Below are 27,777 nucleotides of genomic sequence, written 5' to 3'. Positions count from 1 at the left end.
AGCTGTTGGGAATGAAAGGAATCTTGAAAAGAGTCAATATTGAGTGTGAAACTCTCCACGGAAAAGAACAGAAGGTGAGCATGTAGAGTTATAAGGCTTCTCTTGACATTGTCAGAGAGAAATCCAAGCCACCTTCAGAAATTGGCATTTGTGTCGGTTTGTTTTCATGAACATGCAAGATGTTCTCTGCTGTCTGGGTGGTCTTTGAACTATGCTAGTGTTGTTTCATTTGCCTCCAAGAAAAAGGCAAATGAAACAATAATAATCAGGGGGTGGTTTCTCATTCCTGGGGGCAGTTATACAGGGTCAACTTTCTTTCATCTGGACAGATTTTCCACAGGCGTTCCATCCAAATTTTGACTTAGGGCCTTAAATTATGCTCTCATGGTCATTGACTTAATCTCCCTCCCTAAATATTTTAGTGTAACTCAGACACTGGTTATACTAGTTAGTACTCAACACTGCTTCATTCTGTCTGCATTAACATCTAAATACTTTAACACACACACACACACACACACACATTTAATTAGCTTCTTCCTTCAAGGAAGATTAAAGGTAGGATAAACCGCAGATCAGAGAAATAGTTCTCTTTTCCCAGTATGGAGTAGTTAGTTAGTAGGGAGATCTTAAGGAGAAACTTCATAATGTTCTATTCTCTCTGAAGCAGTTTTAAGAATGTATCATCCTTTATATAAAGTTAATTCCCTGCTCATCATTTATATTAAAAATAAAACAAATACCAAAGCCAACTGTAAATTAGCTGATGTGATGGTTAACCCATGCCTCAGTTTCTTATATTAAGAAAAAAATATATATATTTTGAGTGGTATTCAGTGGCTAAATTCAACCACCAGAGAAAGGTACACAGAAAAAGAGAGTTTCTAAAGTCCTATTATCAATTAGTTGTAAAGAAGTAAGTCTCCAGAACTGAAAGGAAGTCTTCCCCTGATAGTTCTTCCCCTGATCCCCTGAAACAAAGCACATGGTATTAAAACTGTAACTAGATTCACTTTACTTTCAAAAGTTTTTCAAAAGTCCACTCATTTGGCTACATTCCATGACCACTTTGTATGTACTTCTATAACATGTATTTCTACGAATTTGGCTACATTCCATGACCACTTTGTATGTATTTCTATAACATGTATTTCTATGAATTATATGCCAGTGGGACAGCTTTCATAGCACCTATGATTGCAGTGTGTATGGTAGCCACATGAAAGAGAAAGATTTTGTATTTTAGGTTTAGTGTATGTGCATTTGTGAGCTTATCAAAATGTGTCGCTTCAAGGGCTTTTCATAAGAAACAGTCCTTAAGAAGCCCTGCCATAGAGCCCCTGTTCTTGCTCTCATTGTTATACAGACTGTTCTTCTGATTCCCAGGTACCAGGAGCAAGGCGCCAAACTGCACTTTATCAGGTACAGAGAAGCAAGCCCTGATTTCATACTAATTCTGACATCTTGTAATGATTGCCTTTTGAGCTGGGTTATAGTTCCCATTAGATTTCATTTAATTAATGCATGACATACTCTTTCTGGGTACATCCTCAGGAAGTGGCTTGTGTAAAGCCACTGCAATTTGGGATGGCAGGAAAGAAAGTTTCCCCTGCAGACGAGGTTCTCCTCATTAATGTATATGATACATAATAGAAGGAATCGTACAAAACTCTCTTCTCACAGTTTCCACCCCCACCTTTTCAGACCCCCGGTTAACCTTTTATAATTCCCCAGGGAGAATCTTCACTTACTGGAGGAAGGGCAAGGCCTTCCCAGAGAGGAACTGGATGAACGAATTGCTCGGGAGGAGTTCAGAAGACCTCGGGAGTCCCTGCTGAATATTTGTACCGAATTTTATAAGCACTGTGGGCCAAGGCTGAAGATCTTGCAAAACCTGGCTGGGGAACCTCGGGTTACTGCCCTGGAGCTGCTGGATGTGAAGTCACACATGAGGTATCATCCTTGCTTTCCCTGCTTCTGAGTGTAGCTGCAGCTTGGGATGTGGGTTTGGGGGTGTGGGGGTGCGGGAAGGCGATATCTCAGGATAAGAACTTGGATACTCAGAATGATTTGTTTCTTGTGGCTTGGATGCATATCATATAGGGCCATCTAGGAAAATGTATATTAAGTCTATCAAAAAGGATCTCAAGGTTGGCAGGGGGAAAACTCTTAAAGAGAAGCATAGTCCAGATATTTGCTCCTCAATAAAAAAGAGGAAAAGGGAAATTTCATCACCTAAATTTGTATAAAAGTAGCCTTCATCCAGGTACTATTTATTGCCCAGATTCTGACTTTTTACAAGAATCCATTTCCTATCATTTTACATGGAAAATAAATTCAATACTGCTTACTGCCCAAAGACTTGCTCTGTTTCTACACGACCTGTGGACTCAGTAATGAGCCCTGCAGAGAAGTGAGCAGTTTTAACTCTGAGCCATTTTGCTTGGATCCCTTTTATACAAATTGTGCATGATAGCCTTCCAATGTTTTCGAAAAGAAAAAAAAGTGTCCTGGTGGAAATTCTGATCTGGATTAGGCCAGTCATCATTTAAAACTTTTACTGTTGGTAGGCCGGGGAGAGGCCCTAGAAATGCGTCTCTGTGCACTCGTATTTCCTTCTTCCTGTGGTGATGTCACATCTCACTTGTTGCGTAAACCACGAAGCCCAAAGCCCATGTCTGTATTCTCAGATTCTTAAAAGAAACATGATTCCAGATCTTCCATTTAGATTTGTAACAATGTGTAAAAAGTCATAAAAATCCCTTGAAAGAAAAATTCCATGGGTAACAAAATATTCACTTGAAAAGTTTAGTATCCTCATAAAGCTAAAGGTAGAGTCAGGTTCCAGCCATTCAGGAATAACACTGCTATTTGGCAATATATCCCGCTTCCCTGATTGTTGTCAACTTTTTTCTTAAAATTATCCCTTGAAAAATTTAGAAAGTACGAAGGGAGCGAAAATGAGAGTCTATAAATGTAGAGAGAAGACAGACTCTTTCTCCTCCAGGCTAATTTCACATTCTCTGAGAGGCTGGCCCACACCCAGGACTCCAGAGTTTCAAATGTGTTCATGTTCCCACTGTACAGTAATGGGGAAGAGCTTATTTCACACTGAGAATCTCAGCACCTACACTGGGGAGGGGGAGGAAAGTTTGGAGTATTATGAGCCTGTTGCCATAGCAACCAAGTGCTCCATTCAGTCTGTCTCTCCTCCTTTCCCACTGATGATGGCTAGCTGAACCAAGTAATCCTGTGAACAAAGCAACATCACATTCCCTAGAATCAGACTATCACTTCTACCAACCGCCATTTTGTGGGCAGAAAGGGACGAGATTCCTAAAAGATGGATGAGAGAGAAAGAGGAAGATCAGGATCATGGGTCAGTAACCGTCCTTTAATTCAATCATTTGTAACTACTTAAAGCCTTTGGAAGAAGAGGAGAGTGTTAGTTAGATCTGGAGCTCTCTCCAGAGGCCAAACCCTGTTAAAAGATTAAGTGGGCTATAGTTCAAATTACTTACATCAGTGTCCTGGCACTGAATTGATAGAGTTCAACAGATACTAATGCTAATGAGCATGATCCAAATACTATGCTAGACACTGGGAATGTAAAATAAAGTCCTGGTCCTCACCATGACCACGGTCTAATAGAAGAAGCACGCGTAAGAAAAGAACCACAGTGCATTGTTGCAAGTACTATATATACCATGTTTGTCTATCTATGTATTTATTAATTTACAAAATACTTAAGGCAACTTAGAAAATTAAACAGAGGGGGGTGCCTGGGTGGCTCAGTCGTTAAGTGTCTGACGCCTGATTTCAGCTCAGATCATGATCTCAGGGTTGTGAGATGGAGCCTACATCAGGCTCTGTGCTCAGCAGGGAGTCTGCTTCTCTCCCTCTCCTACTGTGCCTCCGTACACTCTTTCTCTCCCTCTCTCAAATAAATAAATAAAATCTTTTTAAAGAAGAAAATTAAGCAAAGGGATAGAATATACAAGTTAGAGAGTCAAAACAAAGTAGAAAATTAGCAAGGAAATAAATATGTTTACAATAACATCAATACAGGAAATCTATATGATTTGATCAGATTAGCTGCTATTCATGACCATAAATTTGATTTTGAGCTTCCAAGTTGTCAGAGCAATGAGGAGGAAATGACCAATTACAAAATCATAGTGTTGGTAAGATAAAAACAACTAGTTGTTTGATAAAAAATTACTTTTTTAAAATACAAAGAATAAGAAATGTCTCCTGGTTGGTGTTTGCTAAAAGGAAAGAGTGGTGTGATGAACAACACCCGCGTGGTAAATAAAGTGTTAGTTTCACATGGCTGGATGCCTGTCAGTACTGAAAGTTGGCGTAACATCATAATGCAATTCATCAAGAGCAACCTATCTGAAGCCAAGATAATGTGATTTAAAAGCACAATTATTTCATTGCCTATTGCAGGATAGGCAGATTTTTTACTGCCAGGAAATAGACTCAATGACCACTATTAATGCAATTTCTCACAAGTTTTTGATTAAAAAAGGACCTGCCATGATCTCTGGCCAGAGATATTCTGTGTTGCTAAATAGGGATAGACCCATATGCTCTGACTTGCACCAATCAAGAGGGATAATTTAGGCTTTCTCTTATAAGTTAAATATACATTTGGATACATGTAACCATCAGAACTATGGACACATAGGTGGTGTTTAAAATCATAAGAATGGGTAGTACCACTCAAGGAGAGAAGATTGATAAAAACAGGAATGGCATGATCTAAGAGGAGAAATTTACCTGAAGTATTTGATTCAAGCCAAAGTACCAAGAGGCAATCTGTAATCCTGCGTTAGCAAAATATATGGCTGACTGTAAGGATCTCTGATTAGATAGAGTCTCTGCCCTAAGGGAATTTAATGTTTCATTTGCCTAAACCAGAGCTGCCAAAGCAGCAGTATATATAGCAGGATAATAAGGTCCGCAAAGTCTCTCTCACCCTCTCTCTCCTCTCTCTTCTCCTTGCCTCCTTCTCTTCAACTCTCCCTCTCCATTGGAAAATCTCTTGTGTTCTCACCGGGAAATGACATAGGATTTTTTTTTTTTTTACCAAAAGATTATCTATGTGCTAGTACAGCAAAGATTATATTAAAGGGAATGTTTGTGTTATGCTCAATGCAAATTCACTTTTTAACACCAGCAGGGATTAGAGAAATTCAGGTAGTAATGCATAAAATGACTAAAATTCAGTTCTAAATACTGTTCTTGTGCTTAAAATAGACAGATTGATGCTTTCTCAAGCATTTCTCAGTGTTATCTATAAAATAATAAGGGAAAAGAAATATGTGCATATAGACATGCTCTTATCTGTCATACAAACTAAAAATTAAACAATTTTCTGCATGGCACATTTGTGAGAAAGAGATAAACAGGAGAACATACAGGCTGTTTAAAATTATTTAAGACATGCACATTCAGGGATGCCTAAGTGGCTCAGTGGTTGAGCATCTACCTTTGGCTCAGGGCATGATCCTGGGTCCTGGGATCAAGTCCCACATTGGGCTCCCCGTAGGGAGCCTGCTTCTCCCTCTGCCTGTGTTTCTGCCTCTCTCTCTCTCTCTCTCTCTCTCTCTCTCTCTCACACATGAATAAATAAATAGAATCTTTAAAAAAAATAAAAAGTGAGACGGGTATGATTTATAGAAAGTAAAGCAAATTAAGAGTGAGTTAGGATGGTTGAACTTCATGTTTTATAGTTAATTAGAAAAGGATTTCTTTGTAAGGAGACAGTTGAGAAAACATGATACATGCATGAGGGAGGAAACCGTAAAATACCCAAGAGAACAGCAAATTCTTGGACTTTGGAACATGTGGTGAATCTGAAGTTTGGCACAAAGAAACCAGTGTGGATACAGTGTAGACAAATAAGAACTCCTGCTAGCCAGGGACCAGATCTGATCAGTGTTCCTTGGGAATATTGAGACACTTTGCCTTTATATCTATTGAGATGGGAGTTTAACAGATAATCTTGATCAGAGAGTAGACTTGATCTTAGTGTCATGCAATGAGATCATAGACACTCAGTATGTATGCCACACAACGCTCAAGTGAAGTGGGCAGTTTGGTATGGGAAGATGGATTATCTTCCCTTGTGATATGGAAGAAAGGGATAATTTACAGATACAGATGAATTGAATTGATGGGATCATGTGGAAAGTTTCTGAATGGTCCCCTTTTCTCAGGAAAATAGAAAATGGTATTAGCAGAATGTGAGGTTCTATCTGAAACTGTGTTGTAGGACTAAGGGAAAAAGAAAGTATAATTCTCAAGAGGAATAAGTAAGCAGACGAGAGGCCTACAGTAGACCTGCTTTGCAACACTAAGGGTGAGCTTGTAATTTGAAATCATGAATGTTAAATGGTGCTGGTTAGCATGTTTGTGAATTTCTCCCCAGCAAACTTCAGCTCTGTCTCTGTAGGGAAAGATGTAAATTTAACCAGAGGAATTGCTTTCTTAGATAAGATAAATGATAGAGGGAAATGATAGGGGAAAGGTACAAGGAGTTTGAACATATGTAAAAATTACTGATTTTAATAATAAACCATGTTTTTTTTAATATTCTCTGAAAAAATTTAGGTTGGCAGAAATTGCACACTCTCTTCTGAAGCTGGCACCATACGACACCCAGACGATGGAGAGCCGTGGGCTTCGGCGCTACATCATGGAGATGCTACCCATTACCGACTGGACAGCCGAGGCAGTGAGGCCAGCCCTTATCCTCATTTTAAAGAGATTGGATAGAATGTTCAACAAAATTCATAAGATGCCTACTTTGAGGTGAGCTGTTGGTATTACAAGCTTCAAAGTTAGGGTTTGTCATCTTTTAAGATGGTGGTGCAATCCAGAGTTGAACGAATGACTTGAAAGTTTTCTGTTGGTATTTGTGCATAGCTAACCAGGTATATGAATGCATAAGTAACAGGGTCTACGTTTTGAAGAAATAATATATTCTTTAAAATTATATGTGTTCATCTTGAAAAATCTGTTCATATCTTAGCTATCATGTTCCTCATCTGACACACATAAGAAATTCAGTGAGTATCCTTCAATTTCTTTTGAAATAAGGCAAGGTGTGCCTTATAAATAAAACAACTGAGGAGAAAAGAAACATTAATTCAATGTTCAAAGAATACTGGCTTTAACAGAGTATTTTAGGTACCAGTTTGAGAAGTGACAAATCTTAACAATAAGCAGCCACATAGCCTCTGAGAAAAATCCCAGGACTAGTAACAAATACCTAAGTTTCACCATTTCATCTAATTCACAGTGGTATTAAATTAACATTATTACCCTTAATCTCTGTTCAGTAACCTGAAATATCCACTCTCTATGCAGGGATGCCTCTGAACCAGACTGCCTGGAGATCTGAGTCCAGTTTGGAGACCAATGAGCAGACAGTTCAATTGGTTAAATGTCAATAAACCTACTAACTCAGAAATGTCAAATTTGAGTTAATGAGAACATTTTCTGTCCCTTTAAATTAACTTAACTCCAATTCAGTGCAGCTCTTGCCTAAGAATTTGTGGCACTTAGCATTCAATTTGTTGGAACTTATCCAGGTTTTAGCCTGTGTTCTTGTTCATTTATGCAGCCATCAGGAGTTGTTGGATTTATAAAAAAGAAATTGAAAGATTTCATTCCAGTAATTGATACTTTGTTCCTCTATTCCTTTTTAGCATGATGAATGCCTACACGTTATTTCAAGATTATTTATTTCAGTGGCATGGAAATGTCTGTCCTTACCACACACCTACTTTTTTTAGTGGCCCCAATGGAGCATTTGTGCCTATTGGCAAACGGCCTGTCTTCTCATTCTTAAAAGGGTGTGCCAAAATAAATTCTTTTTCTTAAATAACTTTGTATATAAAGATGTCAGACATCTCCATAGGCTGACTCATTTGTCATATAATCAAGTCCAGTTGTAAAGAGCATCATGCTTCCTAAAAGTAGATGGGTCAATTGTGGGTAATTTCTTTGGGGTACATCCTAAGAATTTGAGGTTGCCTTGGATTTAAATTCTTCAGGTGATCTCTGCTCAACATGGGAAATGTTGACCAAAATTGACCTTGTGTTACTTGAGAATCAGGATGTCAACATGTCCTCATTTACGAACATTTCCATTTTGTCATTGTAGATGATCCATTTTATAGGAAATATAAGCTTAGAAACTGTTTCCAGGATAATATTAGAAATAGCATTGATATCAGTAAAAACCCAACCTGTTTATCTGGGGGGCCACGGAGATGGCTGTTTTGGGTACTGAGACAATTACAGACTGCATTGACTTTTATTACAGAAAATCCCATGTTCATCTAATTGGGTTTAGACTTATACCATTTATATGACCATAGAAAGTAGCCAAAAAAATCTCATTTCTTAGGAGGCCAAGAAAGAACACTTTTTAAATGAACGGTTTTCTTCTAATGTCATGTTTTTGGCAGGAGTTAAACCATATAAACCTAATCAGTTGTGTCCTGGTATAACAGCTGACAAGATCAATTGCAGTCTAATAAATAGGTTTCAGAAACGCAGCCTTGTGGTCAGGTTAGTTCTGTTGGGAGTAATGGCCCCTGTGACGGGTTTCCTAAAATTGTAGTCTTATACCCTCTCTCAAAGCTGAAACCAGGGAACTTAAAATGCAATCCATTCATCATCTCTGTTTTTTCTTCAATAGATTTTGTCTCATTAGTCGAGTGGGGCAGGAGTGCCTCTGCCACGTTTTCAGTATCTTCTTCCCTTCCCAGTGTGCTCTGTGCTTTTGGAACAACATGGGTAAACTTCATCCCGTGTGAAGCACTTTGTTGTCTCAGATACCTGTCCTGTCTTAGATGGTGTCAGAATCACTGTCCCATTCACTTGTTTCAGACTGACTCCAGAAGGGAGCCACGCTGCTAATGGCTCCTATATTGTATTCCAGGCGACAGGTTGAGTGGGAGCCTGCCAGCAATTTGATTGAAGGGGTTTGTTTGACACTTCAGAGGCAGCCAATCATATCCTTCCTGCCTCACCTTAGGTCACTGATCAATGTCTGTGTCAATCTGGTGAGTAGCCAAGTGGCAACCTTATGAAACTTTGCAAAATTTAACTCTGCTATTGATTTCTCTGAATTGAAGATTTACAGGTCAACCACTTTGTGCCCCTACCTACCCATGAAAACAGACGGCTCAGGTGACACTGAAAATAGTGAGGTACATTTCAAGGTGGTGCGTGGGGAGATGAGGGGCCCATCCCTACGCAAGTGGGATTTTGGTGTGCTGCTTCCCATGCACTACTTTGACAATTTGCCTCTTTAAGTTGCGCTGAGAGTTGAGGGCTGCCAGTTGGAGAGTGGGGTGGTGGAGACCGCACAATTGGCTAGAAGTTGAGGTAGTCTGGGGTGGGGGAGCTTAAAATGCAAAGAGAATTTTTTCCGCCTTTTTAGTGCAAAATGATGATATGAGTTGGCCAGTCTAGGATCTATGGGAAGAAAAAAAAAACTTTTTTATCATTGATGTAATATCTAGAGTCTGGTCCTCACAAGGTTTTGTACGATGTAGAAATCATGTTAGAGCATTTCATTGAGTAGGATCTGCTGCTTAACTAGTTGAGCAATAACTCTATAGCTGGAATGCCTAGTGCAAATAGAGCTATGCCATCATCATTGTCAGCACCAGCTCCATCAAAAAATGTGGACTGCCTTCCTTTGAATCCACCAGTAAGTATGTCCAATCTCCTGATTAGAATAGTTTTTGGTTCATCTCTCATTATTTACATAGTTAGCTATAAGCAACATCCTACAAAACCTTGGCTGAATCCAGTGTCACGTGTGATCAGACTCCAGACATTACATGCCTTCCAAAGGAGGCGACAAGAACAGATTGAAAGTAACATGTCCAACCTTCACATTTCTATTATGATCATTATTATCTTATTATCATCATTATTATTATTGAATGAGACTCCCTTACTCCGGTCGCATGAAATTGCAATAGTCAAGGCTGGTCATGTGCTCTGTTTGTATTTCAGGTGATGGGAGTGGTAGGACCTTCCAGTGTTGCTGATGGATTACCCCTTCTTCATCTCAGCCCTTATCTCTCACCACCTCTGCCCTTCAGCACAGCTGTTGTCCGGCTTGTAGCATTGCAGATACAGGTGTGACTGCCTTACCTGTTTGTCACGCTCATTAAGTTGCTCGTGGAGGCACCTGATCATGGTGTTCTCTTCTTTTTCTGCAAAGGCTGGGCAAAATCTGTGAAACAAAAGTGTAAACATCTCCCAAACTTTTACGGGTTTGGAGCGTCAGTCCTGAGCTTGGCCCTAAGTTGTGCTTCTGTAATTCTTCTCGAGATCTCAAAAATAGCAGAGTCATGTGGTCCTGCCACAACCCCAGGAACCACTTGCGTCATTTCAAATTGCATGTGAGACCTCAGGAAAATAATGATTCACAGATAATCAGCTCACAATTGTTAATTAAAAGACACAGTAGTATTCAAAGTCTGGTTTTAAATTCTTCATGGAAAGAATTGCAATAGAACATTCTTTCTGCTGTTACTGCTAGACTTTGAATATCTAATTTAATGATTGTGGGTTGACTGTTGTGGTTGTTTTTCTTTTTTTCTTTTTCTTGTTTTTTTTTTTTTACTCTCCCAGTTATTTTATTTCTTGAAATTAAAATAATTATTCCCAAGGCAAAAAGTGCAGAATGCCAACTCCCCTGCCTCTTGCTGTGTGTCACCTAATTTTAGAGAGTGGTAGTTCATCAGAAAGCTCTGTGACTGGTGGGAAATATGCAATTGATGTAAATGGGCAACAATGCAACCATTATCTGACAACTTAGCTCAACGGTCCATCATCCAGAGAATGGGTGATGGTAGAAAAGAAACTAAGCAAACAATGATCCCTAAAGTGATTCATGTTAATAACCCGTGTACAGAGATCATTTCTTTCTCTCTATATTACCTATTCCTTTCTGGTTTGGAGAAGCCCTATACAGAGGCCAGAGGACTTTTAAATAACTACCAAATGGGACAGGTGGCAGGTTCGCATTTTATTCTTTCTCTTTTATCTCTAAAATATTTATCGGTGGACACATGGAGCAAATGAATGGGGATATGTGGTGGTTTTTGTACCAGACCAAAAGTACTACAACAACTTTGCATTTATTTGATATTCAAGATGTTGCTGTTTTTTAGGTACATAACTCTCAGTTATGTCAAGCAAATGGTAAAGTATCAGTTTTGAGTGAATCTTGTACGCAGCGCAATTGAATTCGTAGTTTCCAGGAGCAGCCAACAGGGAGTCACCGTCTCCAGCGTGCTGTGTAGAAACAAACATACCGAATGGGTGTGGGGGTCAATTAATCTTTGTTTTCTATTATTGCTGCACAGGCTTTAAAAGAAGATTTTCCTTTAAGCCATGTGATCTCTCCATTCACCAATCAAGAGCGAAGGGAGGGGATGCTTTTAAATCTACTCATCCCATTTGTGCTCACAGTAGGATCTGGAAGCAAAGGTCTGATTAATTTAACTAAAGGAAATTTATCATTGTTGTGTTTTCCTAAGTGTCAGGCTGTTATTTCTTATTCTTTTTCCCATGAAGGCCATCACTGAAGTTGATGTGAATGATTTAAACAGGGTTATCCTAGGAAATAGAGTTTTTCTTTCGTTTCAGTTTAACGACCCTGGGTCGAGTTTCTCTGCTCCACTTCTTAGAAGATGTGTCCTTCAGTACAGCAAAAATTGGGAGAACATTATTTCTGTTAAGAAAATGGTATTACCTGAAATACAGCATGGTACGAATTGACAATGAGTGGACTTTATAATCTACTGCCATCAGGGTTAGCATAATAAACCCTGCTGCTGCCATTACATTCCAATATATTTTCATTACTCTTCCTTCTTGGGGGATTTTTCTTTTAGGAAGAGCTTATCTCAAATATAAAGACAAAACATTATGAGTATTTGAGCAGAGAAAAGAAAGGAGATTGAAATGGTAAGCAGAAAAAAAAAAAGAAAGAAAGAAATGGTAAGCAGAGATTTGGCTAAGAACACAAGCTCTCGGGTGCCGACTATGGAGAAAACTACCCAGTATCAGGAATGTGGTTTCTGCCCAGAGGAGAAGCTATACTGGGTGGGGAAACTCCCGAATGTCTAGGGTGCTCTAGTTTGCAATTGGAAAGAGAGCTGAATTTTTCTGGGTCTAAAGTGGGAAGTCGGCCTTGTGACGGGCTTTCCTTTCCACTTGCCTCTCGCGAACTCTGCTCTGTAGATAGCCCATGGCTGGAACAGCCTGAGGTGCAGCTGCTCTTGCAGACGGTCATCAATGTGCTCCTGCCGCCACGCATCATCAGCACGTCGAGGAGCAAGAACTTCATGCTGGAGAGCTCCCCCGCCCACTGCTCCACCCCAGGGGACGCAGGCAAAGACCTGCGTCGGGAAGGCCTAGCAGAGTCCACCAGCCAAGCAGCCTACTTGGGTGGGTACTCTCCCCTCTCCCCTCTCCCCTCACCCCCACCACTTGTGTGTGTGTGTGTGTGTGTATGTGTGTGTGTGTAGATGTGTAATGTAAGTACTTACTGAGTTACATTACATCTTGACTTGAAAACTCTTTTGAAAGACCTCAGTCCAGAAAGTATTTAAAGAAGCCACTTGAGCAAGTAAGAGACATCACCCTTGCAAAAGAGTCTATAAACATATGCCAAAAAAATCCCAAAGTTTTTTCCTATCTGTGTTGCCTCTATTACTTGGTTGTTTTTCTAACAGCATCTGGACATGTAAGGAAGGCATCTGCAGTAAGAATTCCTCCTTGCTGGTTAAGTATGAGATCACTAATGAGGTTATCCTTGGCAGCTGTTATCAGATGTAGACTGAGACTAGTATATGGGGACACAACTCATGGGACTCATTGGTCTGTCCCCTATATGGAGCCCCTAGAGGGGGCAGTGAGACTTGGTGGCCCAGCAGTACAGCCCACTACTAGCTATTTTTCTTCCCTTACGATATCATCTCTAAATCTCCATCTTGATTTTCACTCTGGTGGGGCCAGTCGACTTGTTTTCCCCCCAGACGCTTGCCAGTTTCCTTCCCTGTTTCCACTCCTACTTTTCCATCACCCCACGCCTGCCTTTAACTTGGCCCTGACTCACACAACACTGGAGAGCCACCCCTTGGCCCTGACTGAACTGAGCCCAGGGGATGGGAGGGGGGTGTGGGGAACCACTCCTGCCATAGCTCTGAGAATAAGGAGTACTGGCAGCAGGAAATCTCAAAAGCAACAAGTTAAGAAGATCGTGCCAGACATTTTTCAATTTATTGAAGTAGATTGTGGTGTGAGGAGTAGAAGATGAACCATACATACTGGTCAACACAGGTCCTAGGACTTTGGAGTGTGTGAGGTGTTTGGACCATATCATAAGGGGAAATATTTGGGGCACGTGCTGGCTCAGTCAGCATAGCATATGACTCTTGATCTCGGGGTTGTGAGTTTGAGCACTACATTGGGCAGAGAGATTACATACATACATACATAAATGTAAGCATTTGAAAATTATGTGATTGACAGTGAAGATGAAAAGGGAAAAAAGGAAATAAGAATGTATTTGCACAGGACCTACTCACATGGGGCTTAATTGCCAAAGCCATGAAAATATGGAGTTCAAAGAAAATCTAGATTCTGGGACAATTCTCTGCATAAGGTTTGGCATTGCAAAGAGGATGCTGGAGACAGAGGGCTTACCACTTAAGGCAAGGAGAAGAGAAAACGCTTGACGAGTTCACTCTGCTTTCTGCTTTTTTAATGAAGGTGGATCCTTTGGTTACTTGGCCAGGCTACTGGATCTCTGTTTCAAATTGATTTTTAGATTTATTTTGAACACTTACTGTGCACTAAGCAGTGTTTTCTATACTTTGAATCCTCACAACAATTCTAAGAAGTAAACATTCTTCTCATTTTAGGAATGAAAAGGCAAAGGCCTAAAAAGGTTGAATAACTTACCTAAAGCCACACAGTTCATAAACAGCAGAGCCAAATTTCAAATCCAAGCCATCTGGCAACAGAGTCCCCGCTCTTGAGCCCTTTGTTATCCTGTTTATGTGCTGGGCTGAGGAGGTGAAGGTGGAAAGCAGAATGGCAAAAACCCAAAGAAGGCTAATAGGCACACGGCAGTAGAAATGTCACCAAGCTCAGAGAAGGGAAAGAGGAGTGTTGGATTTTGTCTGTTTGTTTGTTTGTTTAATTTAGTCAAGGGAAAGAAATTGGGATGGATGATTGCTGTGAAAAATGAGATTTTGAGGAAAGGGAGGAGGCGGAGGGGTAAAGAAGACCTTACAACATCTCTCTCTGTGTTATGTGGCATGGTTTTCCCCCCTAGAAATGTCCTAAATAAGTGATAAAGGCGTGTGTGACTTTGAAGGCTGAAGGGAGTTGGGATTCTGTGTGTCTGATTGCTGAGATGGGCCTTAAAACACGATCAAGAAAGCCCAGTTTCCCTTGACTGCCCCATAGCAGACACCATGCGGTGAGCTGAGGTGCCAGAGGATGCTCCCACCATAACATTTGACATCTTACGATATTCTGGTTTGTCCCGAGACGCTGTTTGGGAAATCTTCTTCCTAAAAGAACAATAAATAAATACAGATGGTGACAGGGCTTCCAGAATCTAGGGAGAAAGAGATATTGTAAAAGAACCCCAACAAGGTTTAGTAATAAACATGACTTCCAACATGAGAGGGAGAAAGGAAGGAGAATGGAGTTTTTTCATCTGGAAGGATATACTCAAACACGTTTCCTGGTTTCCTCTGAGGAGCAGATGAGGATGGGGCCAGAAAGGGAGCTGGGAAGGGGAAGGCCTTGTTCTGTTTTAACTTTGTCCATTTCTGCATAGTTTGATTTTACTTTAAATAACAAAAATATAGTATTTCTACGCTTAAAAGAAAAAATCTTTTAAAACACCCATGTTTTAGCTTAGGAGTGAGTATATTTCTAGTTTGATATATATTTATATATTTATTATATATTATATATATTTATATATATTATTTATATATTATATACTAGTATATTACTAGTATATTGCTAGTATTACTGTGAAGCCTCTATGACAGAACTTCCAGAAAGCAAAATATTAGCCACGCGTTATGTTTATAACACATTCCCTTTCAGTGCTATGAGCACTTTGACCGGGTGTTCCAAAATAGTAGTTAAAGGTACTTAAGAAAGGTGGCTGTGTTCTCCTAATCAGGATCAGAACAGATCAAAACATCCAAATGTTTGTCGTGATGTCAGAACAGTCACTCAGGAGTACACGTAAGTTCTTGGGAACGTGGAGCCAATTTAGAAATTCAGAAAAATCTTCTCTGATGCATAAAGGGCTGTGGATGTGAGCAGGTTCCTCTGAAGCCCAAGTACGCAGACTTACTATTCTCTCTTCCTGGTGTGAAGCGCTGAAGGTGATTCTCGTCTGCTTTGAGAGGCAGCTGGGAAGCCAGTGGTACTGGCTGAGCCTCCAGGTGAAGGAGATGGCTCTGCGCAAGGTGGGAGGCCTGGCTCTGTGGGACTTCCTCGACTTCATCGTGCGGACCCGAATCCCCATCTTCGTGCTCTTGCGCCCATTCATCCAGTGCAAGGTGTGGTGTGTGCTTCTCCCAGAAGTGACAACCCCCCCCCCCCACCCCGGGATGTGCTCTTCTCCAGGTTAAGGCAGGGTTGTGGCAGCAGTGCTCGAGGGACGTAGGATGGCCAGTTAGTAGGACCTGTTGGGACCATGCTTGTGAGAAAACAGCTCAAAAACAGATCGCAGAGGGTAACATTTCATGTCAGAAGTCCCTTCACAGTGAGGGACTTTATTTTAGTCCCTAAAACTCTGCTCTCTCTCTACTCAGCCCTGCCTCCTAGGGAAAAAGAAAAAAAAAAGATCGGCCTAATGGATGATCTGAAGAACATTCTCCTTTCTTCAGTGACATGGCACAGATCTGATTATAAATAAACATGAAAGAGACAGAACACTTAAAGCATGTTTCCTCCCTTGAAATCCTCCCTCATGATTCAGCTACCGTGTTGTTCTTCTCATGCCCCAATTTCCTGGGGCAGTGACTCAAAATAATGTATTGATTCAGAGCTTCCTGTATAAAGCCCCATTCTAAAAATTTCATTCGCATTACCTTATTTAATCCTCACAACCAATTATTGGACAGATAGGTACAATAATTAGCCCATTTTACAGCTGGGAAATATCGAGGACCTGAGAATCCATGCCTTCCTTTCAGCTTCTGGCTCAGCCAGCAGAGAATCACGAAGAGCTTTCTGCACGGCAGCACATTGCTGACCAGCTGGAGCGACGCTTCATCCCACGCCCTCTGTGTAAGAGCTCCCTCATTGCTGAGTTCAACAGTGAACTAAAAATTCTAAAAGAGGCAGTTCATAGTGGCTCAGGTGAGTAACCATGGGGTGTTTTGAATCCGTTTGGCAAGTGGAACCTACACCCTACAGAGAATGCCTCTGTCCAGGTCACCATTCTCTTTGGAACCATATATGAGTTAACCAGTAGACTTGACCATGGGATCATTGTCAGCACCAAAGCAAGGGGTATCATAAGATTTGAATTTTACTCTCTTCTAAACGTGTTTTTCAATCTCCATTTCAGAAGTTAAGCTCTTTCTTGGCTATTTAACTAGAAAAAAAAAATCTTGAAATGTTTGTCCTTTATGGAAAGGAGAAGGGGGATTCACATTCTTTGAGCATCTATCATACGGGAGATGGTTTCATAGGTGTTATGTCACTTAATCCACACAAATACCTATGAGGAGCATAACTGAGAGTCCCTTACAGAATGAAGAAACTGAGACTCAGTAGAGAATAAAGAATCTACACACCTGACAGTGACCACAGGGAGGGGACTTCGAACTAATATGATTGCTTACAAAGCCTTTAACTTTTACAAATCGGGGGAGGAAGGGTTGAATTAGAGTTGGCAGGCTAGGAGGTCCTTTCTGTATATTACTTAAAAGATTTTCTTGTGGGGGTTCATTGTTTACTTTTTATAGTTATTGACAGTAAATTACTAGCAGGGAAAACAAATCATTATCTGCCATTAGAGGGCAGTCATTACCCATAAATAGACTATCATACATGTGGCCTTTTTTTTTTCTTTCTAAAATATATTATTCCTGGCAATGTCTTAAAGACCAAGATTTTGACAAGTATAATCTTACTGAAAGCTGCAGAGTGCCATTCAAATATTCTGCTTTATAATAAAATAACCTGACACATTCAAGGGGATATTTTAGAAGTCATAATTTCCAGAAAAGGAGAACACGAACGCAGTTTTGATTACGTATTCTGATTTTGATTGAGAAGTTCCTATCAGACAATGCATTTATTACTCCTAAATGCTTGTGTCAGGAAAGGTATATTTCTCAGGAAAATCTGCCAAGTTGGAAGCTTCAATTCATGTCAAAATTATTTTGCATTCTTCCAGCCTTAACATTTGAAAGCAAAAGCCATGAGAAAGGAAGAAATGTCAAAGCATTTTATGTTATTAAAGATGCTACGTTCCCACAAGGAAGCTATTCAATTATAAATAAATCAATAGCTAATTCTTCTTCTCCTTTTCCTCCTCCTTCTCCTCCTTCTTCTATCTCACTTCCACTGGGTACTTTATCCTAAAGACCATTTATCTGGGACAAGCTATTTAATTGATCTTTCCTAAAAAGTACAAGTGGCCTTGACATGAGGGAGGAATTTGAAGCCAGCATTTGTTTTCTTTCAAGACCCTCACCATGGATTTTTTTTGGTCTTTCCATCCCCCAGCCTACCAAGGGAAGACATCCATCAGTACTGTGGGCACCTCCACGTCCGCTTACCGCCTGAGCCTGGCCACCATGTCCCGCTCCAACACGGGCACTGGCACTGTCTGGGAGCAGGACAGTGAGCCCTCCCAGCAGGCTTCGCAGGACACCCTGAGTAGGACCGATGAGGAAGATGAGGAAAGTAGGTCACCCCGCAGAATGGGGTAGATATGGGGGTGGCATGTGTGACACAGCATGGCCATGCAAATGAGGGCTTGGGAAGGATTTAAGCCATTCTGACTCTTCGCAGTTTTGATCCTCTGGTCATTTTTTACAAAAAGGATTTGAAATGGAATTGTGGGGCACTTGAGTGGTACAGTCGATTAAGTGTCTGACTCTTGGTTTCTCCTCAGTTCAGGATCTCAGGGTCATGGCATCGAGCCCCACATCAGGCTCCGTGCTCAGCATGGAGTCGGCTCGAGACTCTCTCTTCCTATCTCCCTGTCCTTCCCATTTGTACTCTCTCTCTAAAAGAAATAAATCATAAAATAAAATAATAAAATATAAAATAAAATATAAAATAAAATGGAATTGTGACTGATTCCATGATTCCTACTGCTTACTCTTCTATAAATTCCTCAAGAGCTCTGGTCATTTGAAAGGAATTCAGAAAAAAAGAATAAATCTTTAGTGACCCCTACATTTTTTTTTGAACTTATATATTCAACCATTTCCACTTACTCTCATTTAAATCGTACTTAAGTAACAAAGGGAAATGTTTATTCCTTTTTCTCCTGGCCATCTGGCTTAGAGGGTTGACTAGCATTTACATGACCCCACTGGACAAGGAAAACCAAGCCACGCATATACTCAGGACTCAGAAAGTTGGCTATACTATTTAGAATGCAAACCAATAGGGGCTCCTGAGGGACTATAACCCAAAAGGAAATACAACCCAACTTTGAGTTAAGAGTGTCCCTAATGACTGAGGTGGTCCAGGAGCTTCCAACACACATGCATAAGATTTGGTATCATGAAATGAGGGAAAAATCCAGTTGAGAATGTGCTTCATATGTATGCCTAATAGGAGTGGGTTTTAAAAGTAAAAAGTAGACGGTTCAGTTAAATACTGCAGTCATTTTATTATTTTTATTGCCTTGATTATTTTCCAGTTGTGTTTTAAAGACATTCTGAAATAACATTTATATAGCAAAGCGTGCTGTCAGTGCCTTAAGAATGAAAAGGACAAAATCTAGATCTTCACTCCGAGCCTCTCCATATCAAACTACAACACAAAGCCCCTCTCTAAACTAAATTAGAAGAAATAGGAGTGGAGGTTAGAATTTTAATTAACTGAGATGAATGAAAGTATTTTAATACCCTATTACAGTTGGATGTGGAGGAGAGGGAAAGAAATAAATGCAATAACATTTCCAGATTTCATTTCAGGGTTTATCAGATAATGAAATGATGATCATATTGTCCTTCACCTGAGCTACAGATGTATATTTGTTTCTAAATCACTCTGGTTATTGCGCATGGAAAAAAATCTTCAAATTGTAATGGGAAATCTTGAAAAATCATGACCAAGAAAACAAAATGAGAGAGATAAGGATCAGCAATTTTTATAGTCATTTAGTCCTAGTAATAGCTCAGAACTTTAGTAATATCTGTTTTTCCTTAATGCTTAAACTAGTGTCTCCAGGCAATTTTTTTTTAATTATGAGAAATGTTACCACCTATTTTTTAGTAGAGCTAAATATCTTTAGTAGGTAACCTTATGAATAAGTAGATGACTTAGCCAGCAGGAAGGAGATAGGGAAGAAAAATAGGACATAAGGAGAGATATCACTGACTGGGAGCCAGCACTTACACACTGATGAACACAAAATTTTTGCTAATATCTCTGCTCTTAGACATCACAGCCATCCCAGTGAAAACAGTCACTAACAAATGTGTGATTGTGATGTGCATGTGTATTAATTTATATTAGTTATGCCTATGTCTCTGCCTATGTCTCTGCCTCTCTGTGTGTCTCTCATGAATAAGTAAAATCTTATGGGTGGGTCTAAAAGCCAGATGGTTAAACTATTTTCCCATTCTATCATCAAACCTATATTGAGACCTAACAGGTACAAAATAAGCAACAAGAAAGTATGAGAGAAAACACATTCTCTGAGATTTTATTTTTAATCTTTTAAAAAATTCTATCTATTTATTTGAAAGAGAGAGAGAAAGAGCACAAGCAGGGGACAGGGGTGGGGGGAGAAGCAGACTCCCTGCCAAGCAGGGAGCCCGATGTGAGGCTTGGTCACAGGATGCCAAGATCGTGACCTGAGCCGAAGGCAGACACTTAACTGACTGAGCCACCCAGGCTGGGCTCTGAGATCTTAGATCTAGCCCTGTAGTGGAGATGATAGATATTTTCAATAAAGAACATTTAACAAAAGGGTGAATGGAAGGCAGCAGCACATAATTAATCATCAAACAAATATTGAGAGACTGTTAAGGGATATATGAGTTTAAATAGGGGGAAAAAAATCAGTGAGAAATTGGAAAGGACTTTGTGGAAATAGCCTTATTTACCTTACCATGTTTTTCATGTTTTCAAGGCACATTTGCTTATTCCCTTCTCTGTGAACACACCTAAAAAAGAAATACCATTCTATAACATGAATTAATCTCAAGTCAGTCGTTATATAACAAATTAAAATTTCTGGCACTTTTCATATACACCTTTTTTTTTAGGATTTTACTTATTCATGAGAGGCAGAGAGAGAGAGAGAGAGAGAGAGAGACACATAGGTAGAGGGAGAAGCAGGCTCCACACAGGGACCCCAATGTGGGGCTCAATCTGGGACTTTGGGATCATGCCCTGAGCTGAAGGCAGATGCTCAACCGCTGAGCCACCCAGGCATCCCACCTTTTTGGTTCAAAAGTTTCATTAGAAATATGACCGCTTGGGGTATATTAAATAAAGGATGTCAGATGACCTTACATGGTAGCATCAGTTCACCACAACGCTACTTTAATCAGAATATGTTTACTGTTCCGGGGCGCTTCGGTGGCTCACTTGGCTAAGTGTCTGATGCTTGGTTTCGGCTCAGGTCATGATCTCAGGATCCTGAGATAGAGCCCCATGTCCCTGCAGAGCAGGGAGCCTGCTTCTCCTTCTCCCTCTGCCTGCCACTCCCCCTGCTTGTGCTGTTTCTCATTCTGTCAAATAAATAAAATCTTTAAAAATAAATAAATACATATATACACACACACACACACATATATATATATATGTTTGCTGTTCAGCAACAAGCAACATTATTAGTTCACTTAAAATGAGGCTACTTTGTCACAAATACTGTGGTAAAGCTAACTTTCATATGGATTTGAACACATCAATTTCTGCTTTCACGAAGAAAGTAAGACTACGTGCATGAAGTTTAAAGCTTTATGCATTTCTTTTTTAAATTTTAAAGGTTTTCAAATATTTTCCCTAAAACTGTCTGAAGTGGTCTCGCCCTCAGCAGTCTACAAATCATTAAATGTACTGAATGTAGTCTTTGAAGGTCAAAGAAATACACTTGACTCATTCAATAACCATATTCTTTTTTGCACTATTCTCAGAATGTTTACAAATTTTCAGTCCAGCTTTTCTGAAATCATTAATTTCCAGATGCCTCTTGACTTTCACAAATAATTTACTTGTAAAAATGGACAAGAAGTTTGTATTTATTTCAGGAAGGCTATTTGAGGGCGGGAGATGTGTGGATGTGAAGAGTTGTTTGTCCCTTTGTACAGATTAGAAGCTGAGACCTTTGGGAGTCTTACATTATAGTCTGTAAAAAGGGACAAATGATTGCCCTAAGTTGGAACCCAGGTACAACTTGGTTTGGGTCTTCTGATTGACCTGGTAGTTTTATAACACTCCATCCCTTTGTCCCTATCAGATGACTCTGTAAGCATGCCCAGTGTGGTAAGTGAACAAGAAGCTTACCTCCTGAGTGCCATTGGAAGGAGGCGGTTCTCCAGCCACGTCTCTAGCATGTCTGCACCTCAGGCCGAGGTGGGCATGTTACCCAGCCAAAGGTAAAGAGCCACAGATATCTTATACTCTGCATTTTGGGGGCAAAGGTAGAAATTCTGAAAATTCACTTTTATTATTCTAAAATGGCCAAAAGAGAAGCAGATGATCATGTTTTTATGTAAACCAGTCAACAAAGGACTTTTCAACCAAAGTCATACAGGCAGCAGTTTGCAAAGTGTTTTGTAAGCCAGACCAGTAGAAGGGGTCCCAGATTCTGATCCAAGCATTGTTTCAACTTAAAAATTCCCTGGAAGTAGATACATGGTCTTTTTTCTGGTTGTCAAATGACATTCTCATATTTCACATATATCATGTATATAGGACTAGCTTGATATATGTGACAAAGTTGAGACTTTCAGTATGTCATTGGTATTTAGTTGGAGGTAGTGATACTTAACCAAGCAGAAAAGGACCTATGCCACTATGTGTGACCTTGGGCAGGTCATTTAACAAGAGCCAACAGCGCTCTTTTTTGTGAAATAAGGAGGTTAGCTAAAGTGATCTTTATGGTACCTTCTCTATAGTTCTATGATTCCATGACTAAACATTTTAAGACGTTTTCTTTATACATTCTCTGCCCTCTAAGAATACACATTAAAAAGTTTATATATGTATATACATATATATAAATATATACAGAAAATGATCTAACATAAGAGTCAAAACATTGTCTATTTCAGAGCCAATGATATTTTCACTTCAGGAACTAAATTCTTTCAGAGTTGGCCTTATGTGTTTCTGGCTAATTTCTTGTGTATTTTTAATACCTACAGATTCAATGTGGTATACTTCATATGTGGAAAATAATAAAAATCAGAGCACATTCTAATGTTCAGATAAAATCGGTTTTATACAGAAATAATTACCTTGTGCCTAAGACCTTTAGCAAATAGTTCATGAACTTTACAGATGAAATAAAATTTGTGAATAAAGCCTAACTTTGGATAATAGGAAAAAACAGGGGGAAATGATAAAAAATGATTAATAAGTAAATTGCATACTTGCAAAGAAAGCAGTATCTTATATACTATTTGGTTATTACAAAAATTAATGATATATAATGGTTACTATCATTGCAAGAGATTGTTTCACCTACCTTTTGCTAATTTACCTTTAAAAAGGAGGTCTTTTAAATAAAATGCACGAACAAAACTAGAACTAAACTATAAAATGTCCCAAAAAAATATAAAAGCATTTGATATTAGTGTCTACCAATTCATGTGAAAGTTTTATTTAAATTAGGGAATTGTAGGAATTTAACATAGAGGGTTTTTTTTGTGTGTGTGTGATTTACCTAAACTAACCAGACCATTCCCTTTGTACATATTCATTAAGAAATTAACTTGTTTCAAGGGAGAAAATTTGGTCTCTTATGGATATGTGGGAAATCCAGAAAAATCATATAGTTCAGCCCTTTGGGTTGACTCATATTTTGGAAGGCTAATGAAGGCAGTAATGTCTATGTTAGGGAAAAGGAGCCTCTCTCTGGAGTCAGAGATTATTTCTACAGTGTACAATTAGGTAAACAATTTAGGAGGGCAGGTGCTCCAGCTTTCTAAATAGTTTAATTCCATTCAATTTAATAGGTGTTTATTGAGTACCTTGTGGGTGCTTGCTTAGTTCAATGCTGTCTAGTAAAGGAGAGAAAGAGAAAGTATGACACAGTTTCTGTTTACAAATCCTCAAATTAGCTGCATCCAAATAAATCAATAAACCATTTAATTATTCTCTCACCAACCTGACAGGTTTCTTCTTTTGGCATTTACAATTGAGTCACTAGAGGATGGAGGAAGGAGGTAAATGAGAGTGCCACGTGAATATTCCAGGGTTATCTTCCTCCCATTTGTTGACTTGCATTTTCATTGCAAAATTAGCAAGGGAAGTTGAGTTCTTTCTTTGCTTTTCTTAATGGCCTCAGTTCCAAGAATTTGGTTGTGGCAATTCATGGTAAGTGGTTTTTGTGTAATAATGTCACAACACACAAGAGAGAAGTAGGTAGGGTCCTGGTCAATGAAGAATCATGTACATAATAAGACAAGTGAAAAGTCATAATCACCTAGCCAAATGGTCACCAAAGGAATGATAGTCTCATCTTCTACAGATTCATTTTGCAATGCATTTCAGAGCTCATGTGTCCATTTGGAGCTCATTTTAAGTCCCAATTCTTGACCAATAAATAGATCACTCCTCTGAGAGTCATACCCACCCAAAGTCCCTCCCCTTCCCCCATTGCCTTGAGTCCTATGTCTTGACAAACCCAGCACAAGGTGAAATGGTTACCTGTCTCCTTCTCCTTCTTGTTCTGTTAAATTTATTTATTTATTTTTTGGCTCTTGGAAGCAGAAAATTGCATGCCTTTTTTTCTTTTTCTTTTATTTGTTTGCATTTTCTTTCCCTAAATGCTTCATCTCCCTACCCCTCCTGCAGTGAACCTAATGTCCTCGATGACTCCCAGGGCCTGGCCGCCGAGGGCAGCCTCTCTAGGTACAGTGTCAACGCTACCTGTCTATTGGTGTCTGTGCTGGGAAACTAGCTGTTCCCTGTCTCTCTGTCTCTCTGTCTCTCTGTCTCCTCTCGCCCCCCGTCTTGATATCTATTTCCATTTCTTGCCCTTTGTTGCTCATGAACACACGAGCCTGGAAGTCAAAGGTGTAGCCTCCTTCGTTTTCAGCTTCAGAGCTCAATCACAAATAAGCTAAAAAGCTTACTTTAAAAAAAAAAAATCTGTGGAGGTTTTTTAAGGGCTTGTCCACGGACATCTAAAAAGTTTGATGTGCTAAATGTTAACTTTCTCCCAACAAATCATTCCCTCCCACACCTATATCCCCTAAGAATTGTTTTTCAGAAGCCTTTTAATATGACTCCCCATCATCAAGAGGCCCCTTATTAAATCCAGACAGGTCTTTTAGCTCATGGCATGAATGGTAAGAAAACAAACAGTGCTGCTATAATAAGAGTAGCAATGTCAATACAATTTATATAATTCCCTCTCTTTGATGCATGCTATGTGGCAGGCTATCATAGTAGCTTGTTCAAAGGACACTGATAAAAAGAATGTCTGTCCCAGCACAAAGATGACTCCAAAACTTGCCATGAAATATCAGACACAAACATTTCCTGGTAAGTAAGAGATGTCTCATGATGCAGACAATACAATGTCTTGGCTATTGGTTTAAAGCATCAGAAAGGGGGACTGCACCTTTAACACTCAGATAAACCCTGTCAAACATTCCTACTCTTGTGCCGTTGATCCACACCTCTCAACTAATCCTCATTAGGGGTAATGCTTCTTGTTCATTCTAACAGTACCTTAGTTCCATCTCAAGAGAAAAACATCCCCTTCCAGGTTCGCATTATGTAGTGAGTACAATACAACGTGTTTATTGCTTTATCACAAAGATGAGGAAATGTTGAGAGGCTGTTCCTGTGCCAGGATATTCTTTTCTGTTTTTCTCTTTGTTTTCTTTGCATCTTGTTCAGATTTCACATTTTCTTTGGCAACTGAAAATGGGAAATTTAGTCCATTATCAGGTGTATCATTTATTTTACTAGACCCATAATTCATGACATTCATTTGTGTTTGCGAGCCCTTGCCTTGACAGATCAGGCTATTGGTGGTAAATGTGGAAGTGCTGCAGAGTGCAGGCTTAACTCCATTATCTAGAGCTGCAGGGACGAGGAGGAACAAGATGGTCCTCAAGTTGGTTTCCCCTCATTGTTCATGGTATTTGAAGAGATCTGAACCAAGTCTAGCACCATAACCACTACTTTCAAAGAACAATCTGTTTTGCTTAAAGTTGCATGTGAGATAGGTGAACCTTGCTTAGAAGAGAATTTCAGTGGCCCTCTGAGAGTGGAAAGGATGAAACCGGCCTTCTATTCAGCCAGCTTAGGCCCAGGGCTTTTCTAATTAGGCCAGATTTTCCTCTTGCTGAGTAAATACTAGTTCAGGTTTGGTGACAGAAAGCAAGAATTCGAGTTTATTTTTATAAATGTTCTAAAGGATTTGGCCATCTCTAGTAGGTTCAGGGTTCAAATCGCTGAGCTGGGATTTATCAGAACCAATCTGCCCTGGGTCCAGCACTAGTGGGAATAAACCCAAAGTTCTTGCTGCATGAGACTATTTCAGAACCAAAGCTATATAGGTTTTATCTACAACTGAATTAGTCAGTCATGTCAGGACTTTGGAGACTGTTTTAGACCAACTGTGTGGATCTGTTGTTCCTATAACTGGCATGTTCTTGTTCTGAGGGTTAGCCACCCAGACTCCATGGTGGTCATTAAGAAAACAGAAGATGAGGCATTAATGCTGGATTCTAAGTAATTCTGTTAATGCAGGGATATTTCACCAGGCAGTAGCACATCCACCTTTGCCACACATTGCAAGATGTATTTCTTGAACTCCATCATGTCACCAAGTTCTCTTTGGAGGAGAGGAACTTTTGGTTATTTACTGAGGTCAGTTCATAAAATAGGATATGCACTTATATTTGGTTTCCAAGTAATCTTATTTTGGGCATGAAACTTCTTTATGTTGCTGACTCTTAAGACCCTAAGGAAGCAGTAGGCACTAACCATGGCAATTATATTTAGCACATACCCGAGCACTCAGGAGCTAAAATACATCCAAAGTAGTCCTAAGGAGAATCTGGCTCCGAACCTTCAAGAATACCAGGAAGCAGAGCACCTGGGTGGCATAGTAGGTTAAGCATCCGACTCTTGATCTCAGCTCAGGTCTTCATCTCAGGGTCGTGGGTTCAAGCCCCATGTTGGGCTCCATGCTGGGCACTGAGCCTACTTACAAAAATAATAATAATAATACCAGGAAGCATGCCCAAGGGAAAGTAATAAACCCCATTTCTTCCCTTACCCCCATATTTTGGTAAACTTTCTGGAGATTTGCTTTTGAAAGAGCATTTATTTTAGGTCAGTGGGACAAGTTGGCCTGAGGGATAAATGAGGAAGAATCCAGAATAACTAGGGTGACCCAATGAATAGGTAACAGCCAATAAAAATTACACAGATCTTTTGAAAACTTCTTCTTCTTTTTTAACCTGTGTTATCTGATTTCTTTTTTAACCTGTGTTATCTGATTTCTTTTAAATATTCATCACAAGAAGTATCAGCCTGTTAGAAGCACTATGCTATGGAGCAAAGATTCTTTTAGAAATCAATAAAATAGTATCCCATTCTCTTCCATTGAGAGTATTACTCGTAGAGGCCTAGAAATCCCCAAATACACACACTGTCCATCATGTTTTCTCACCAGAAGAATTAGACATACAGAAATTATTCAAGCACTTAAGCCTGGATGTTTATCCTTGAAAATTAGATTTTGTTTGGACACGTTAGAATACTCTGAAAGACATGAATTGACAATCAGTTCTGATTTTTAAGAAAGAGATTAGAATGCTATTTGATTCTACAAGGGTAATTTTAATCCCAGTGAAAAATAAGAATGTGGCTCAAGTTTAAACAAGACTATGTAGCCTGAATGAGACAAAATTAAAATAACCTATTTAGTAGAACCCATATCATGATCATCCACATTTTCAAAGTATGAAAACTTGGCAAGTACTCTCCAAGTACTTAGAAAAATGTTTTAATCCTTTGTGTGTAACTGAGAGTGAACAGCTAAGAAAATGTGTTGTGATACACAGATATGTCCTGTACCAATGCTGCTTCAGTTCTTACTGGCTATCTGAGATCCAGATGATTCCCTTTTTACTCGGAGTCCAGCCACTAATCTCTAAATCCTGTGGCATTTAGCATACATTTTTCTGGATAATGTTGAAGGAGGTCAGGACAGACTCCCCTAGAATGTGCCATTTTAGCATGTAGATTATTTTGAGCTGAAGGCACTAGAGACCCTGTGGCATTGAGAGAAAT

At 39.6% G+C, this 27,777-nt stretch overlaps 1 protein-coding gene across 50 annotated transcripts in view; it reads left to right on the top strand.

Annotated features, from left to right (window-relative positions):
• UNC80 (unc-80 homolog, NALCN channel complex subunit) overlaps positions 1-27,777 on the top strand; it is a 216,077-nt gene that overhangs the window by 177,506 nt on the left and 10,794 nt on the right. For 38 of the 50 annotated variants that reach the window (XM_072743068.1, XM_072743067.1, XM_072743044.1 and 35 more), the window contains 12 exons: positions 1,387-1,422; positions 1,735-1,953; positions 6,622-6,822; positions 8,963-9,086; positions 10,051-10,176; positions 11,412-11,535; positions 12,292-12,498; positions 15,463-15,647; positions 16,287-16,452; positions 17,830-18,009; positions 21,752-21,890; positions 24,316-24,372. In XM_072743068.1, the coding sequence (XP_072599169.1) occupies positions 1,387-1,422; positions 1,735-1,953; positions 6,622-6,822; positions 8,963-9,086; positions 10,051-10,176; positions 11,412-11,535; positions 12,292-12,498; positions 15,463-15,647; positions 16,287-16,452; positions 17,830-18,009; positions 21,752-21,890; positions 24,316-24,372 (1,764 nt within the window). The remainder of the gene's footprint in view (positions 1-1,386; positions 1,423-1,734; positions 1,954-6,621; positions 6,823-8,962; positions 9,087-10,050; positions 10,177-11,411; positions 11,536-12,291; positions 12,499-15,462; positions 15,648-16,286; positions 16,453-17,829; positions 18,010-21,751; positions 21,891-24,315; positions 24,373-27,777) is intronic. The other 12 variants (XM_072743075.1, XM_072743073.1, XM_072743053.1 and 9 more) reach the window with 1 other exon arrangement.

The sequence above is a fragment of the Vulpes vulpes genome, chromosome 16 (genome assembly GCF_048418805.1).
Source record: "Vulpes vulpes isolate BD-2025 chromosome 16, VulVul3, whole genome shotgun sequence".
Taxonomy (NCBI): Eukaryota; Metazoa; Chordata; class Mammalia; order Carnivora; family Canidae; genus Vulpes; species Vulpes vulpes.
The sequence above is the reverse complement of the archived record's forward strand: the minus strand, read 5'-3'. Positions and strand labels throughout refer to the sequence as shown.